Source organism: Perca flavescens, chromosome 18 (genome assembly GCF_004354835.1).
Source record: "Perca flavescens isolate YP-PL-M2 chromosome 18, PFLA_1.0, whole genome shotgun sequence".
In the NCBI taxonomy this organism is placed as follows: domain Eukaryota; kingdom Metazoa; phylum Chordata; class Actinopteri; order Perciformes; family Percidae; genus Perca; species Perca flavescens.
The window spans coordinates 412,795-431,326 of NC_041348.1; the positions used below are offsets into that span (position 1 = coordinate 412,795).

Sequence of the window (18,532 nt, forward strand, 5' to 3'; positions counted from 1 at the left end):
GGCCTTTTGCATCCAAAAAAGAGAGGGCTAATTTATGCAAATGTTCTCCAGTGAATTCCTGCATGTCATGCATGCTAATGAGGCATGGCATGGCATGACAATGGATTGAAAGAGAAAACCCTCCATCTCCATTGGGGGGAGCAGCCGATGCTTTAACATCAGATCTGCTGAGTAGCCTGACATTAACTTCTGTGTTCACGAACAAACAATAAGGAGCCTGAGTCACAGCACTAATGGGAATGAAACAGGCGCGGTACTGTACACTGTCATGACGCCATTGTGGGTTAAGATGTTATGCTAGAGGAGACGACAGGAAATGTGCAGGGACAAAGGCCTGCTGCGGAATAGAAAAGGTCTCGGCCAAAGGAAAGTCTTTTATAAAGACAGCTGGAGCAGTCATCCAGTCACTTACTAACCTAGCTTGCATTACATATATTATACTGATGACATACTTTATCATTACTAAAAGTCTGCATAAATCTGATGTGACAAGCTACTTGCATCACATTAGAAATCTACTGTAAGTAAATAAAGTGTCTTTTTATCATACCTGAGATTTTGCACGTTCACATCATTACAAATCACATTTTTGAAATGATTTTCAAAACATACCATGGTATCTAAGATTATTTGACTGATTCTTCAAGCAGCCATTCATTCCACTCATTTCGGTCTGGTATAAACATGAACTGTCAAAGACTCCAAACTTCCTTCAGTTAGATTATCACAGTGAACATATATGCTTTTGTTGTTGCCAATAGTTTCATTACTGCAACAAGTAACTTTATTACGGTAAGGTTTGGTGCACATCTGAATCAGTGTTAACAGTGAAAAGGATACTAATCACAGTGAAGACATTTTCACAAGGAAAGTGTCCTCCTCAGTGACAGCAGAAGCTCAGACGATCCTGGTGCTGAGCTGTCCCCCTGATAGAGGATTAAATCAGACGGTGTACATCCTAATCCTCTCCCAGTGCAGTTTACTGTGCAGGCCAGACAGTTGGGAGGACATTCTACTCCGCTGCACACACTGTGTGTTTCTGACCATACAAATATCAAATCATTGAATTTGTCCAAGCACATTACACAAACCAGGCTACTCTCAGCTCTGTGTCCATTTGTTTTGTCCAACATTGATTGTATTGCAGGTTTTACAGCCCAGACTGATGAAAGTCTGTGTATTCCTTTCATTAGGGGGGTGTTAGCTGCTTAACTGTGCCGGGTTTGGAGGTTAAATACAAAGAGGGTCACAACGGGGATCACCCGGCAGGCTGCCTGCTCAAGGTGCTCTTCTACCCAGCCTCTCACACTCAGACAGAGATCCTGCATCTTCTCTGTCAGCTTACAACATGCAATGTGTCCTTGTGTTGGCAGAGAAAGAGGGACCCCCTGCATCACTCCTCTCTCCACCGCCTCCTCTTCATCATCCACCACCCAACCCCCCACCTTTAAGGAAGGCAAGGCTCTGCTCCCACCATCTGTCTAATTGGCTGTATTTCTGTGACAGTGTCCTGGCCAGGCACTCAGTGTGGGGCCAGTTTGTGTGAGGCCCCCTCAGATTATCCGTGCAACTCGAGCCCTGATCAACAGCTTGACCCGAGGTGGTGGATGGATGTCACCCATCAACCCTCCTAAACCACCACAAGAGCATTACATTGACCTGTCTCTGGTCTATCTCAAGCTCCTTCTTTATCTCTGAGCAGCCAGACTTTTAAGTTCCCTCACAAGCAGCGGAGCCTGAAGATCTATAAGTCCTCATACCTAAACAACAGAACAGGTCTTTTAGCTACAACTTCCAAAATGACCTATACATGTATCTTGTGACCTGCCACCTCTATGGCTTATATCTGCTTTATGTAGGTAGCTAGAACTACTGGGTTCAGGTTGGGGCAAGATCATGGTCATTGTTACCAATGTTGTCAACTGTGACAAAGTCTGATGCTTTGCTGACTCAACCATTTTTGGACTGCTGTAACAACGTCCCCCTACTTTAGCCATTGCTTCCAAGAGAGTCCAGTCATTATTCTCACACAGCAAGAGGTAGCTGGTCAGGTTAATGTAAACATATGTCCCTTGCACTTGAAAGGGACACCAGTGCCGTCATTCTTTTTACTAGATTACCATGGGCTTTTCTGAGCAAATCCATGGTTCCCAATGGATGGTGGTGCTGAGGAAACTCCATTTTGGTCACTCTGTCACTTTTTCTTGAGTGACAACACCACTGTCACCTTTGCAAATGAGACAGTCAGAATCTAAACGTCAGATTGCAGTGCATGAAGTCCAAGGGATCATTTTATAACCTACTCTAACCCTAAACCGCCTCTCTTTTAACCTGTCTGTCCCATCTCTGTCTTGGATCTCTGCCCTGGCTTTTAATCCCTGGACCCTCTGCCCTCACCCAGACCGTCTCAGCTGGGATGTATAACCCCAGCTGGGTTTGCCTCACACATCCCAGTGTCTCCTGGATTCTGCTTCTCTCATCCCTCTCCTCCACTGACACTTTGTGGTTTAGGTGGTCCTCCTGGCTGAATGGGGGTCCACATAATGCATGGAGTCTTGAGTGTCATAGCTTTGGCTCCAGATTCCAAACTGCCTAACCAACGGTTGGAGCGGTGTAAAGTTCCATCAAAGATCTCTAACCCCTACACCCCTAACCACCATCAGGACAAACTACTTTTTTGCAGCAAAGGCTACTTTAAGTAGTTAAGTCACCATTAACAACAAACTCATCAGTATTCCATCCAACATGTTCAGAGTGTGTGGTGTAAAGAACACTGCAGCCTTTAGAGGCCACAAGCAGCACTTCAGACTTTCAGTCTTGTTAAAGTAAATCACAGCAAATCTTTTGCGACACTGCAGGTGGATACACTTTCCTTTTTAAAACTGGGGTCAGATGTGTGTGTGTGTGTGTGTGTGTGTGTGTGTGTGTGTGTGTGTGTGTGTGTATTCTTTCAAGATGATAGATGTGCAGTGTTCCTTGGCTCATGACTAAGGAAAGAACTGAAAAACAGGAGGTGGTTTGAGGTCTGTGAACCAGCGCTCTGCTGAATCACAGTGCTGCCCTCTCCTTTTTTCAGAATAAAACTCAGAGAGAGCAAAAATGGTAGGCCTGATGATCCTCCACATTCTGGAGCCCTCCACTGTCCCCACGAGTCTGGAATCATGCCAGCCAGTCAGCATACTCCAACACTGGATGAGGGCAACAGAATTATTCACTGATGAATTGAATTACTGCAATACATTAGGTTTCTGCTGTTGGGATGCATGGAACTCCACATATCAACTTGTTCATTTTTGCAACTTAAACTGCTGTTAACTGTTTACCTTTTACTTCTGTTAATGCAATGGTATTGATTTGATTTAATGCCATCCAGACCTATATTGTTGTAATGTTTGATAGCCACAGTTGGTGGTAGTTTAGGCCTTGCATGCAACTAACCCCTCCTTTCTTAACCTGGCACCTCAACGTACACAGACTGACTTTAAACATCTAGACACACACAAGTTAATAGTAAGCAAACCTCCTACCTTACAACCTTTGATTTGACTCAGACATTGAGCATTCTGTGAGAAGACTCAAGTTTCCCTCCAAATGTACTCTGTCTAACCCATGTGGCCTTAAAGTAACACTATGTAACCTTTAGCTGCAGCTGTAGTTCCAATGAGACAACCTGTAGGGGGACCGAAGCGGGAAAAGTTACATAGTGTTGCTTTAAAAAGATAAGCAGCCATCTTCGATTCGTTCATTTGTTTTAACCACATGTTTAGCTTCCCATGCATTCATAGCTCCGCCATCTTGTCTTTGTCTTCAACACACACACACACACACACACACACACACACACACACACACACACACACACACACACACATCCTTTCGCTCCTTTTAGCTTAGATATTTTAGTGAGTTAGATATTCTGTTTTACTTCTGCATTATTCATTAAAAAAAACAAACATTTAGGAATATACCTGCTGTCGATGTCATTTTGTACAAAAGTGAATCTTGCCAATCTCTCCTGCAACAAGAACTCCAAAATCCCTAAATTGATAGTTTAGTATATTTTATGAGACTTAAGTCACTTAATTGGCTATCTTGATGTTATCAAGTGGTGCCACTACAAGAGGTGAATTTAATCACATTGTTTAATTATAGTATACTTTTGATAGCCATTTAAATACTTTGACTAACATACAGTAGTTGGTATATCAAGCGTGAGGTTCCAACATAACGTGGCACCCCGAGGCCTGGTCCCAACATTTTGGTGCCTCGGCGTGAGGTTCCCAACAACAATCAATCAAGCAAATTTGATTTAAAGTGTAAAATTACCATTTAATATGGTCTCAGTGCACTTTACCATGAAAGGAACACAGAAATAACAGACAGCAACACAACTATTGAACATCATTAAAGCAGTAATGAGAAACAATACAAAACCAGCAACATGAGATGACGTGAAAAAGGTCTGTTTGTGAAGGACCCAGAAAGGATGCTGTGAAAAAAGTTCACTTTAATTTTCTGCACATTGATAGCTGTGTTGTAATTCTGATTAAACATTAGGCCCTAAATCACATTCAGTCTCCTTTTAACCTGCTATTGGCTGTAGTATAACGAGTAGAGGTGGGTTTTCTGAGTGAGCTTCTTTAACATGTAGTGGGAGGCCAGTCCACAGATGAGGGCCACGGTAGGAGAATGCTCTATAACCAACAGATTTTTTGTTTCCTAGGGGAATGACCAGGATACCAGAATCAAGGGAACAGAGAATGCGTGCCAGTGTATATGGTGTAATAAGCTCAACTACATTTGCAACTATAACTAAATAAACAACAGAAGTGAGGAACATCAGCTTCTTGTTCAGGAGAACAAAGGCAACGGTCTGTGCTAATTAGTAGCTGACAGCAGTCTGCTGTGATCATGGCGGTGAGTGATGAGTCACAGTTTTGCATACAGTTCCATCTCTCAGGTTATCTCTCTCTGTCACAGTGATGACTGCTCCTCTCCAGTGGAGGGCTCTCTTTAAAAGTCCTCTCCCTGGCTCCTATTTGTGGCACACTGATTCTTATGAATCCCCCTTTGTTCTTACACTCACAATAAATATGATGTAGAGAAACACTGTGTGTGTGTGTGTGTGTGTGTGTGTGTGTGTCTGTGAGACGTCATGCTCTTCTGTTCCTTCCTCCTGCTGGCGGGTCTGGAGGACAGCATCGCTGAGATAAAGCAGGATTGTTTTGTTCCCATGATGTGATGGCCAACAAAGCCCCTTGATGAAACTGGCTCCCTCTCTGCAAGCCCACAATCACATTAGATATAGATGATGTCACTCAGCAGCGCCAGCCCCGGCTACTCCAGGGGCGGCGGGGCCATGAGAGAGGAGTGATGAAGATGGTGGGGGAGGTGCTGCACCAACCTCCCCCTCTCTCCCCCCATGGCAGCCCAGGCCTTTTTGCCCTTTTTTACACATAGGTGGCAGCCTTCAGTAGCTGCTGAAGGACTTCTGTCCGTGACCCGAGCCACAGCTCCAGGCTGCTACTCTGAGCAGAGCCAGCCCTCCCCCATCATCAGAGAGAAGACAGAGCTGAGACACATGCGTCAGCATGCTTCAGTCACTGACCGTAAAGCAAACGGTGACAGGGACCTTAAAAGACTTGACTGGCCACATCAATGAAATGACATTCCTCCTTGATGCAACTGTGAATTGTCTAGACAGAGAGAGAGATGTACTACCTGCTGAACAGGGCAGAAGAAAGCTATTTAAAGGAAAATTCCACCTTAAATCGATGAACATAAGTCAGAAAAAGAGCCATTAGCAAAGTAACTTGTGTTTCTAAGCCAATTTGTTGTTACTCCTGTACTTGAGTATTTCCATTTTATGCCAGTGTGTACTTCTACTTCACTAAATTTATTTCACAGCCGTATTGTAATTACTAGTTCATTTACAGATTCAGATTTTAGATCCAAAATATTTAGACATAAAATAATACACAGTAGTTAAATGAGCTCACCTGCTTCTTACATGTGAATACATCAGTCTGGCCAATATATATATATTTTTTTTTACTGTTCACTATTTTCTGAAACTGACATTTTTGCATGTGTACACAGTGTATTGGCAGTGTGTTGTTAAATATGATGCAGTTACCTTATGTAGCCATTGTGACAGAATAAAGCCAATGGATTCATTATATGTTGTTTTGCCATTTAGATAAAGTGCTAAATATTTGAAATGTTGTCAAATTGAATGAGGATGGACAAAGGGAGGACAGCTTGGTTAAAACCTCCACAGGAGTAACTCTCTCTCTCTCTCTCTCTCTCTGGCACATTAAAGAGATGTTACTTTCCACACTCCATCTCACACCTGAAACACACAGCAGTGTATACATTATTCATGTGTGAAGTGAGTGAATGAAAGAGATGCTGCTCTGAGCATCCAGGAGCCGTTCCCTACAGTCCTTCTTTGAGTTTCGAAGGACAAAAAGCTCCTGATGCTCATTTTATATAAGACTACAATCTGATGCTGGCTTCTTTTTCAATGAGCGCAGTGACAAAGTCGTCGGACAAGCACTACTTTATTAATGCGCACTGGCCCCAGCGAGGAGCCACAACTACACAGCACATGGGGGATGTGCCCCAGTTTTCACAGCAGAACATGTATGTTCACGTGTGTGTGTGTGTGACATCAATCCGTCAGAGGGTTACTTTCATCATGTGTTCAGAGGAAGAGCTCTGAAAGGGATCAGTTGAAAGTGACAGTGCGAGAGCTGAGGTGAGCAAGAGTAAGGAGTGTTGCTAAACCTGATGAGCGCTGAGCCAGAGGTGACGTTAATCTCGCCACCAAACGTTACCTGCCACAGACAACGGCGGCGGTGGCAGTTGACAGGTGCTAATTGGCAATCACAGCCTTTTTCGGCTCAATAATTCACTTTCTCACACCTTTCACTGAGTTGTTATCATCCAGTGAATGCCACATCAAATTAAAACACTGTTTCACCGCTATCCTCTGGCATGGCAGATAAAGGCACTGCACACAGAAAAGAAACGAAAACTAGCTCTAAAAATATAGAAAACGCCAACAGCAAAGTTAAAGTTGGGTGATAAAGTGATAATATATTACAAATGCAGCAGATGGAGAAAATTGGATGGTGCCAGTGGGAAAGCCACACAAAATGCAGTTTAACTGGGCAAGCTGTTAGATATAAGATGATTCTGCTAATACAACATAACTTCTGTAGTGACTTTAAAACTAGCCAGTCATATTTAATGCGCCAACTGTACCAGCATTAGCTGGAGCTTACTATCAAAGTTCAAGTGCAGGTTTTTTGGAAATCAGAAAGTGTAAAGGAGTGAAAACAGAGGTGTGTATTTACAAAGCAGTAAGTGAGTGAATCAACTGAAACGTAGCGACCACACACAAAATTCATTTTGTCCCATCTGTCTGTTCTCCTCTATTAGTGATACACAAGATCCATAACAGTCCCGATTATTAATGCTCATCATCACTCATTTTTGTGAGCTCTTTGTGACACTAGAGAGGAAAAATATTCTCATGAGGCGCATCCTAAGATGCAGGATGACAGTCACTAAAACTGCCCAGCAAATGAGTTATCTGTCGGTCCATATGACTTCATGTTTACTTGTTCTTTTGTAAAAAGCCAGAGTAAATATGAACCGGACCAGAACTAAAAGGCAACAACGTATTTTATCTGCCCTTGGTTCGGACCAAATAAACTGAAGTGCAAGTGTGAAAGCGCCCAAGAGACTTTAAGGATTAATACCAGTGGCCAGCATCACCACAGTAGCAACAAATCTATTACTGGTTGTAGTTGGTATGTAGCAGAGAAAGGAGTGGGTTGTTGGTGTGAGTTTGACATCAGAATTCATGGACAGCAGGTTTACCAGCTATAGTCAGAGTGTCGAGGGCGTTGATTCATGGTATTGTAGCCTACTTTATAACACAGCTTTTATTTTTGCTTTGGACAAAAGCCTCTGCCAAATTAATGCATATAACTTATACACTTGTACAGTTATAAACTATATACTTGAAAATATAATTTACAAGTATGTGTCATACTTCCATGGATGCCCTTCGGACCCGTCAGTCATAATATTTTAGACAGCTGATTGCTTTTTTATGTGACAAAGATATAGTGGACATAGTACGGTAATTTCTGTGGCCAAGAGTGGCATTCGGAGCTGTGTGTTTTTTTTTCTTTTTAAAGGTGGAGGGTGGATACAGGGCCTTAGTCCAGTGGTCACACATCAGTGTGTGTGTCTATAGATGCTGGAGGAAAGTGCAGAGAGCCTGGTTAGTATTGCTTTTGTACTAGTGTCAGTGGGGAGTTTTAGTGTTGCATTGTCTAAAAGTCAATAGCACTTCCAGCCCTGCAAGTGAAAACTGTCAGGGAAAGAGTGTTTGATGGACGTACCTCTTCTGGAAGGCTAACGACTAAGCCATTTTCCGCCTGGCCCACCAGCGCCTGGAGGAAGTACTCGCTGCAGGCGGCCAGCACGGACCGGTGCCCGCGGAACTCCTTGCCCTCCACCAGGACAGTCACATCGCACAGGATATCCTGCTTCCGCTGGTCGTTGAGGCAGAGGAGGATATTGGTACAATGAACTGTAGACTCATACACATACATGGGGGCTTCAGGCTTCTCATCCACGGACATTCCGCTCACGCCCTGGAAATAGAAGCACAACAGAGGGGGGTCAGCTTACAGCCGAGCCCAGCGAGCGCATTCCACAGGGCTGACATCAGCCGGCACTCTGCTGATGATTCAACACATACAGGCCTGACCGACTGACTGCTGCTCTCTGCTTCACATGCTCACTCCCCCTTTAACATTTAAAAGCCAGCAAAATGTTGTTGTGCATGCTCCTGCTCAGTGTGGATTCACACAAGATTTCCATCCATGAGTCACAAAAGACTGCTTTGAGTGTAGTCCACACATTTCCACATTTCCACTTGTGCACATTCAAATCCCATGCACAAAAAAAGGTCAACAAATAAAACACGCAGAACACCTTTGATTTTTAAAACCAATTCCATTGAAATTAAAGGTAGCCAAGAAAGTCCATCTAAAGTACTGTTCCTTTAGTTTTTGCCCTTGAGATCCACATGTATTTGTAATCTAAGGAGGACTCACTGTGAAGGTATGCTGAGCAGCTCAGACACACTCAGCAAGTCAACAGATTAGCTGAAGAAGAGTAAAGTACAGGAACAGGATAAGAACTCAAATGACAGCACAGAGGTTGTTTTGTAGCCATGAGAGTGAAAACGATGAAAGCAGCTTTAGCGTCAGCTTTTAAAAAACTTGATCGACCCGACAATAAAGACACAATCTCTAGATCAAACAGCTAGGGGAGCTCTCACTGCTGCTGCTGTGTCTCAGTGTCTCATTTCAATTTAACACATTTATTTGAGATAATGATCCATGTACACATATTATCAACTGAAATATTAAAGGAACACATATAACACACATATATACATCTGTTTGCCCCTGTTTCTAGTCTCTGTTTCTAGTTCTAATGCTAGGCTAACCCGATCCTTCCTTGGATTTACAGGAACCCTTCCAAGAACAGCTTCAGAACACCGGAGGGACCGGTTGTCTCTGAGCATCGATCCACTGCATTTGCAGAACATTATCACATAAAAAGAGTCTCTCACACACACACACACACACACACACACACACACACACACACACACACACACACACACACACACACACAGCTGACATTTGTTCCATTTGCTGTTCTGAACCCTGGGGGGTTTGTACAGGATTCAAACTCTCTATAAGAGTAGAATTCTCATCTTGAGATAATGTGTGCTATATTTTACTGAATAACATGACATGTTCTGTCCGTTTGTCCTCGTTTTACACTAATAACATTTCCTCAGAAAAGTAGTTGGCTAGCAAGTTTTGAGACAAATGTAGAGATGTTGCAAATGTGATTACACACAGAACATGTCCACATTCATGGACTTGTTCTAATGAAATATCTCCTTGTCATGATTGGAGAGAAAATAATCTTAAGTGCTGGATGTTTGCATGTTGTAAAACTTGCTGCAGACAACACATGGTTTATGTTATGAAAGGGAAAACAAATTACTTTTTAACATCCTTGTTGTTAGCAATGACAAAATAACAGAGTTAAGCATAGGAAGCTCTCACTGACTCATATTTTTATGTAGGAAAACTGCTTAGCAAGAGTAGAAGTGGAACTGAAAATGAGGAAGCACAGCTAACATCCCTTAGGTAAATAAAGACACAGTGATGAGTTCCATCATCATAACCAAATCTGTTCTCAGAGTCTGTGGGACCTCCAGGATTGTCAGAGCCAGTGGATCTAGTAACGGCACACACCTCAGGAAAGGTGGTGTGTGTGTGTGTGTGTGTGTCACTATGACTACTTCAAATGTGAAAATGGAGATTGAGGTGTCTTTATGTGGCAAAAAGAACTAGCTCCCATCTTGTGAAAATAGGCCCTCACCGTGTAAGTGGGAAGAGCTCTCAACACTGCAGCTGATCAGCTGAGACTGGCTGTGCTTACATGAGAAAACTGTTTTCCTTCCGAAGGCAATAAATCCAGTTGACAAATTCCACAAAAAACATATAGGAGTGCTGGATGAAATCATTGGCCAGGCGTTCCGTTTGTTTCCATGTACCACAGTTAACGGTCCTGTTGACCGGTTCTACTTTTGAAAAACCTGCATCAAGTGTTTGGCACTATCCTGAAGCAACAATTTCATCAGGATACAGAGAAGTAAATCATGTACAATAAATGTATAATTTAAGAAATGTAATAAGGCGTGTGTGAGATATAGTCCGAGAAATAAATATATATAACTAACTGGTTGGAGCATTTACATGACAGCCCATAACATTGATTGTGTAAGGTTTAAATGTGGAAGTAAAGGCTGCATGTAATTCTCCAGGAGAACAAATTGGACTTGATGCAAAGATGAACAAGGTTGGAAAGAGATGGGATCCCTTTCCACATCCCTAAAATAAATGATTGTGTCATTTAATTGTGCAAAATCAAAGTTCTTAGTTTATTCATTAACTAATCAGTGATCCTTACATATTGCACTAATTCATTCTATGTGAGTTGTGTAGGTTGTGTGTTTTAGTCCTTGAATCAGCTGATCCTTAAAGTCTGGAAAACATCTGGACATACACCAACAAGCAACTGAGCCCAAAGAAAGCCATGTATAGTGTGAAGTGCTTTTTTATTTAATTATTATTATTTTTTTGAACCTTTATTTATTCAGGGAAGGTTCACTGAGAGGCAGCCTCTCTTTAGCAGGAACGCCGAAGCAGAAGCTCGCGTCTCTAACCTTCCGGCCACCACTGTCCCTTCAGTTGATGATGTACCTTGTCACCTTTAAAAACTCTTAAATGCCATGAGCATCTATGTAGCCATGCACCGCAGATGACATGACTCAATGAGTGCATGACCTATTTTTGACCTCAGGTTTATGAAGACTCTGATTTTGAGTAACAGTTGAGAGCATTTCTAGAACAATCAGCATCTTTGAAAACCAGAAGCAAAGATTAATCACAGCACAGACATCGATACAGAGAGCTCTTGTCAATCATCTACTATCTCCATTTGAAACAATCTCTTTTTTAACCTAATCTTACTTGTAACCTCATCTACTTAACTTTACTTTATTTACTTTGTACACTTGCTCTTTTCTTACTGTCATTTTTGCCTGACAGTGAGCAACTGCAACTAAATATTTTCCCTGAGGGGAACAATAAAGTTTTCTGATTCTGATCTATGTGTACAGCCGAGAAATGAAGTCTGCACCAGCAAATGCGTCCTGAGTCTAGTCCACAATGAAGGAAGTGGAAACTGTGGTCTGACTTTGCGGGGCTATACTAAGCCATACATTGCATTAAAGTCTTTTAATACCTGGCCATTTGTAGATGCAGGTTGTTAACTGTGACAGAGTTGACTGGAGTGTCTGCTGTGGGTTCTGTTGTGAAACAACTACAGTATGTCAGTCCAGACTTTCCTGTGGTTCTGCTAGTCCAACTGTTGTATAGTTTGCTTATTTCTACCAAACATTTCTCAGCTTTCTTCCTATGATAATGACCTGTCTTCCAAGAATAATGTTTCCAGTTTCCAGATGCGGTTGCGAGGTTCAGAGCAATCCAAACATGCTATTTCTGCCCTGGAATGCACATTTCGCTTCACTTGGACTTCAGATGGTTTGTCGCAGTGGGAGGAAAATGCAAAGATGACACAAACACACACACACACACACACACACACACACACACACACACACACACACACACACACACACACACACACACACACACACACACACACACACACACACACATGCACTCATACAGACAGACACAAACCGAGACAAACACACCACAAAATAGCAGGTTGTGGCAGAATTGTGATTTCTTTTCCTTTTTTGAGAATTCCAGGGTCAGTTGTTGACGGTAGCTCTTTCTGCCACACTAACACTGATGCCGCCAACCTTCTGGGTGAGTTGCTACCATTCCTGTGTAGCCATAAAGCCCAGCGTGATGGTGATGAGTGCGCTCCAGCAGCGGTCTGAGCTGACTGCAGGGTGTGCCACTGGCTGCTCCTGGTGCAAACCTGCTGATCTGAGGCAGGCTAAGGAACACTATGGTGCAGCGCTCCAAGCTGCCATAATGTCCAGAAGGTGCTCTCATTATGTTGACCTGTCACAGCCTTCACTGTAAATGGAGGCTCTGTATGACTGTACCTGCTGCTGCCTCACCACAGATTGATGCTTACTAACACACAGTTGGATTCTTTGGTTCACAGTATTTACTCAGATGTATTCTGTTGCTTCTTTCTATTTAGTTTGTTTAGTTTAACAGAAGTCATGCTCTCACTGCAGAAGTGTTCCCTCTCTGGAACTAGATAGACTTACTACACTATTATATATACTACTTCTACTACTACTACTACTACTACTACTACTACTACAACAATAGCTGAACAGTCAGACAGTTATTCCAACTGTTCAATCTTCTGCTGGCACAAAACTATCCAAATCTTCAATTGTTAATAATCTAAAAGTATTACTTTGAGATTTTTGCTTAATAACTCACTTCCATCATCTGAAATGTTGTCAATTAATGTCATGTTGACTAACTGATGAATGCATTTATCATTTCAGCCCCACAAGCTACAAAGAGAACTTGTGCCTGTTGGGAGAATTTAACACATACAAGAATGATTACTACAGGCTTACAGGCACATTAATTTATCTGCAACACACAACAAAGTGTGAACCATGTTTTTCTATTTTCTGTCGGTTATCAGCAGATCCTAGGTGTCACTGATTGTTACCATGGAAATGCAGCTGAGATACCCTAGGGGGTAGGTCAGATAATCAACCCTAGAATCAGTAAATCTTTATTTTCATGCATCAGTGCGTTAGAAGAGCTGAACTAAGACCGGACCAACAAACAGCCGAGGGAAAAAACACATCAGTGAGTTGAACTGGGCACACAGCAGGATGTTTGAGTCAGCTCATATGACGCCGTCTTAGTTTGGGGACTTTAAGCAGGAGGGGTGGTAGTGTGTGACATAACATGCCCTCTCTCTCTCCGGGCCTCAGCTGAATAATGTGAAGGGTGTGTGGAAGGAAGAGGCGGGGCATGATGGAATGAAATATATAAAGGAGCGAGGTTGGACAGACTTTGGGGCCTGAACTGAGCCCCCAGTGGCAGATTCATGACTGCTCCTATCATAACAAAACACCACTCAGGAAGCTTATATCACAACACATTCCTCTGAGACATCTACAGCACAATGATGGGCCAAAGAGCAATGCAAGGTCTTTTCACGTTGTTCATTTCCCCTTGAATCAACACCAATGATGATAGATACAGTATGAAGGATCCCTGCAGGCGAAAAGGTATTACACTCATGTGCATGCCTCAGAATAGATCTGCTTTCTATCTAAAGTTCAACTGTGATGCGGGCAAAAGCTCCAGAACAAGCCAATCAGTGGACCTTGAGTGGAAATTGACGACTTGGGTCTTATCTTTATAGTTTTGGCCATCATATCTATCAGTCATGACAACATTGTACTATAATACTATACTTAATCAAAGTCAGTGCTGAGATCATCAGATGCACAAGTGTTCCCAGATGTCAGCGATGAACTTGTGATCTTGGTGAATATAATGTCATTATTACCAATTGAAACAATGGTAAAGACCAAAGTAAGAACCATGTTGTAATAATAGGGACTATCCTGCTCCATGTCTAACACTTAAGTCTAAGAAATGCTGTTGTGTGATCAGCATGAATTTTCAGAATCTTTGCTGGAAAGGCAACAGATATATTAACGTATTGGTAATGTTTTCCATCATTTCCTGACAGATTAGGGCCCAATAAATCTGCACAGAGCAGAATGAGGCCCATGTTGAGAAACACCAGCTGCAAGCGTTGATCTCTTGAGTTACTGGCTGATTTTGTCAAATAGAACATCTACATGGCCGGATTATGACACAACATAAAGCACCCCGTGGCTCCTTGTAATAAACAAGGTTAGTCCCAACTGCTGCTGCTACAGTCTAATAACATTATCCAGTGAGCCAGTCCAGTCAGAGGGACAAAAACATGAACACTGTGTCACTGTGCACAGTTAGGGGGGAGGACTCCTGCCAGGTGACTGTAATTACACTCAGGATGAACATGGTTTTAATTGGAATTATCAAATTAGACCATGGCAATGAATGCCCTTGGAGCAGAACAAGGCAGCAAATGTCAACATGGATGGTGCTGATGATGATGGGGAGGTAAATGGAAGTCTTAACCCTGAGTGTAAATTACCACGTACAGTTCAAATGAAAATCACTTACAGGTCTGCTTTATGACAAATGCAAGCAGAAGCATTTTTAGCCACAAAGTTCATTCTGTAATGTATTGTTTTTGAATGTAACATGCAGATGATATTTTTGGAGGGGTTTCATTTCCTCGAATGAAACTATCTGCTTCCCCATACCCCCACATTAGTTTTTGTGGCAGTGTTGGGCAGTGTGTGATAGTACATATATCCATTAGTCTGTCTGACAGTTTTTAATACTTGCTCCAAGATATTGCCATATTGCAATGAAATTTGATTCAAAGTACAGCAGAGACGCAATGGCCAGTGGGAAGCACGAAAACTAGATAGATAGATAGATAGGCATAAAGCTGTGTAGGCCTGCTTGTCTGCAATGGATGAAATAAAATAAAATATGTGGCATCGGATTTGGGACTCAAATTTGGCACTACCAGATTTATTCAGTATTGTGGATTGGCTTCCAGCTTATATTGCAAGCTCCGAAAATACTACATTAATATACATAACGCAACTATCTTTTTTTAAACCCTGTCCTTCTTTCAAACTTCATGCAACTGGTTTGAATCGCAGGCTTCCTGTTATAAATGTGTGTCTCCAGGCTGAGGGAACACCTTGACTTGCTGTAAAATAAATGAAACACTACTGTACATTTAAACTTCATGACATTTTCACTTTACAAAGTTTAAACATTTCAGTTCATGTTTAAGATGGTACCAACATCTTTAAACATGTACATTGTACATTCATGCACTAGAGGTGGTTTTCTTTAAAATGTATCAAGAGGTGGTGCTAATCACACCCAGAGTGGTGCTTGGCTGCAGGATGAACTGCAGAGATCATCAGAAACGTGTTAATGCTTCATTAGGAGCATCAACAGGGATATCTGGCACGGGATGGATTAAACTGGGACCGGTCTACCTGGGCCCTAATAGAGAATGTTGTTGAGGATGGAGCTCCTAACGTTTATCAAATGTCTCCCTGGCTATATTGCTAATAACACACACACACACACACACACACACACACACACACACACACACACACACACACACACACACACACACACACACACACACACAAACACACACAAACACAAACACACACACAAACACACACACATATACACTCATTGTTTGAGACGCTGGTCTAAATGTTAAATAAATTCAATCATCCAGAATTGGTTGTGTAAAAAGGTTGTAACTATGGTGAATGGACTGCATTTATATAGTGCCTTTCGACCTTACTGGACAAAGCGCTTTACAATTTGCCTCTCACCCATTCACACACACGTACATACACCGATGACTATAACTCTGATCCAAGGTTTCCACTTCACAAATGATGTTTCTCACTGTAACGTTGAATCTTCAGTAGGATAATGTCTACACAACTCTCTGACCTCTGTAGCTTATGAAACTATTGCAATACATATGCATGTCATCAAGATTGTTTTTTTTGTTCTTGAAATTGTTTAATTACTCACTGTGTTTTTCATCTGCAAATGTTGGTATCCCAGACAAACAGCATGCTGTTCAGGCTTTATCATACACCTAGAGAACAGTATCAATTCAGCAGAAACTTCAGCCAACACTGTCAAATCACAAAGAAATGAGTTTTAGAGCAGAGGCCATTCTTAGTTAGAGGAAGAAGGCTGATGGGTCTCTGCATCGCAACAAGCAAACTTACTTAGGAAGTAACTGAGGAATGAATTCAAAATCTGAAGTGGCTTGAAACATAAAAAGAGAACTAATCTGCCAGTGGGATGAGATTTTTCCACGTGTTGTAACAAACTTCAGCTTTAACAAATTCCTTCACACCTTGAGGTAAGCATGATGAATATGAATGTAAATAAGAAATGTCCTGCATTAATTAACAATGAATAATCCCTGAAGTAATTTCCTCCTCTTAAAATTGAAGCCGAGCCGTTTTTTGGGGCTTTCCACTGCGACCACAGAAAGTTCACTAACATCCATAGCAGGAGTCCTCATCTCCACACTGCTGATAAGGACACAGCCCTTTAGAAGGCCACTGGGTTGCTGATATTGATCCTGAGATAATAAATGCACGGAAGCCACATCTGAGACACGGTGCTGATGCTCACCAGGCAAGTGTCCGTCTGCGTGGCCCAGAATGCACAAACCTGCATTTATCTGCAATCGGCCTAATTAACACCTGAGCTACTTCATCTCCTAGCGATGGAAAGGTCCAGGCAGTGACCTCCACCACGTGAATCAATACTCAAACCACCGGCAAGATTTACCTTTTAAAAGAAACCATTAGTGAGGAGCACAAGCTACATAAAACCATCAAATGCAGCTGGATTACATCCTAAGAAACTCATTATCAGAGCAGCCAGCATCTGCATTAAAAATGCATTGAGGCTTACGCCTTTGACAACCAAACAAGAGTATGTGGTGAAAGCCTGAGCAAAAAACTCTTGGGCTGTTTCCATCCCTGTGATTGACAAAAAGACCACGGTGTAGAAACACACGGTTAGCATCTTAGCCAGGTGTTTGAGGACGTGTTTGTAAGACATTGTGGTGTCTTGCACCTGTATCACAACAACAACAACAACAACAACAACACTTAAGAAGCTATTCATAGATGAATATTATTAGATTGCTGACTAATTGCTCGTGAAATATCTGCTCACTTCGAAGAACAGAATCAAGACAAACAGCAAAGAACACCACCCAGAGCTAGGGTTCACTATGTGGCCACATTAAATTACATACTATAGTATGCTATCCAGGAATAGTTGCATTGCTGAAATGCAATGAAATCTGTTTCACTAAAGCTACCTGCTGCATAGAACCAGTCTTGACTTTTACATCTCAAGAATAATCTTTTAACTATTCAAAGTCACAGAAAAAAGATAAAGAATGAAGCCTTGAAATGGTCAGCTGCAAGCATACATTGGCGTTACCTCAGAAAGGCATCAGCAGAGATCCAGTCATCTTGTTATTCCAGTCTTTGCTCTGACAACTTTCTAATGTCTCTCACTGTATGTTACCGACAGCATTGAGCCTATCAGTGCCTGTGGGTGGTGAGTATGACTGAGCAAGTGAGGTATGTGTGAGTGTGTGTGTGTGTGTGTGTGTGTGTGTGATAGTTGTATATGTGTTTGTGTGATGGCATGCCAGAGTATTTTTGGGCCCTGCCTGCTTAAATGCAGCTTGCATGAATCATGACTTCCCACATAGTAGGTTAGTGAGCAGGGTGAGTCATATTGCTGTCTTATATGGTAACACGCTGCACATGTCATAGAAACACTGGAGTTATCTATAGACTGGACTCACTGTTTCAAATGTGTCTCAGCTCTGTGTTGGCCTTCAGCTGATATTAGAACTCAAGCTCCTCTTTGTCTGACAACAATGTCTTTGATATTTGTGAATGTGATTTTCAGTTTTTAACAGTCTGCCCAACATTTTGGTGTGACTCAACATGACTCAGAGTCATTTGGTTTTTATTTGACACCGCTTCGGCCCTAAATGTAAATACCACAGCAGCCAAATGTTACTGCACAATGTGCAAGAGTCACCACAAAGGACAAATATAGACTTTGACAGAATATAGAAGGAATAGCATATCTACCTCGTGCTCGATATTCACACAGACAATGACAAGGCACACCTGCTCACACAATACTCTATCTGTCTGAACCTCTTCCTGGGC

The 18,532-nt window shown here is 42.1% G+C and overlaps 1 protein-coding gene across 1 annotated transcript in view; it reads right to left on the bottom strand.

Moving 5' to 3' along the window:
* Window positions 1-18,532, bottom strand: part of bach2b (BACH transcriptional regulator 2b) — a 94,109-nt gene that overhangs the window by 18,747 nt on the left and 56,830 nt on the right. Inside the window, exon 2 of the mRNA XM_028605783.1 lies at window positions 8,421-8,675. Coding sequence (XP_028461584.1) covers window positions 8,421-8,663 — 243 coding nt within the window. The 5' untranslated portion in view covers window positions 8,664-8,675. The remainder of the gene's footprint in view (window positions 1-8,420; window positions 8,676-18,532) is intronic.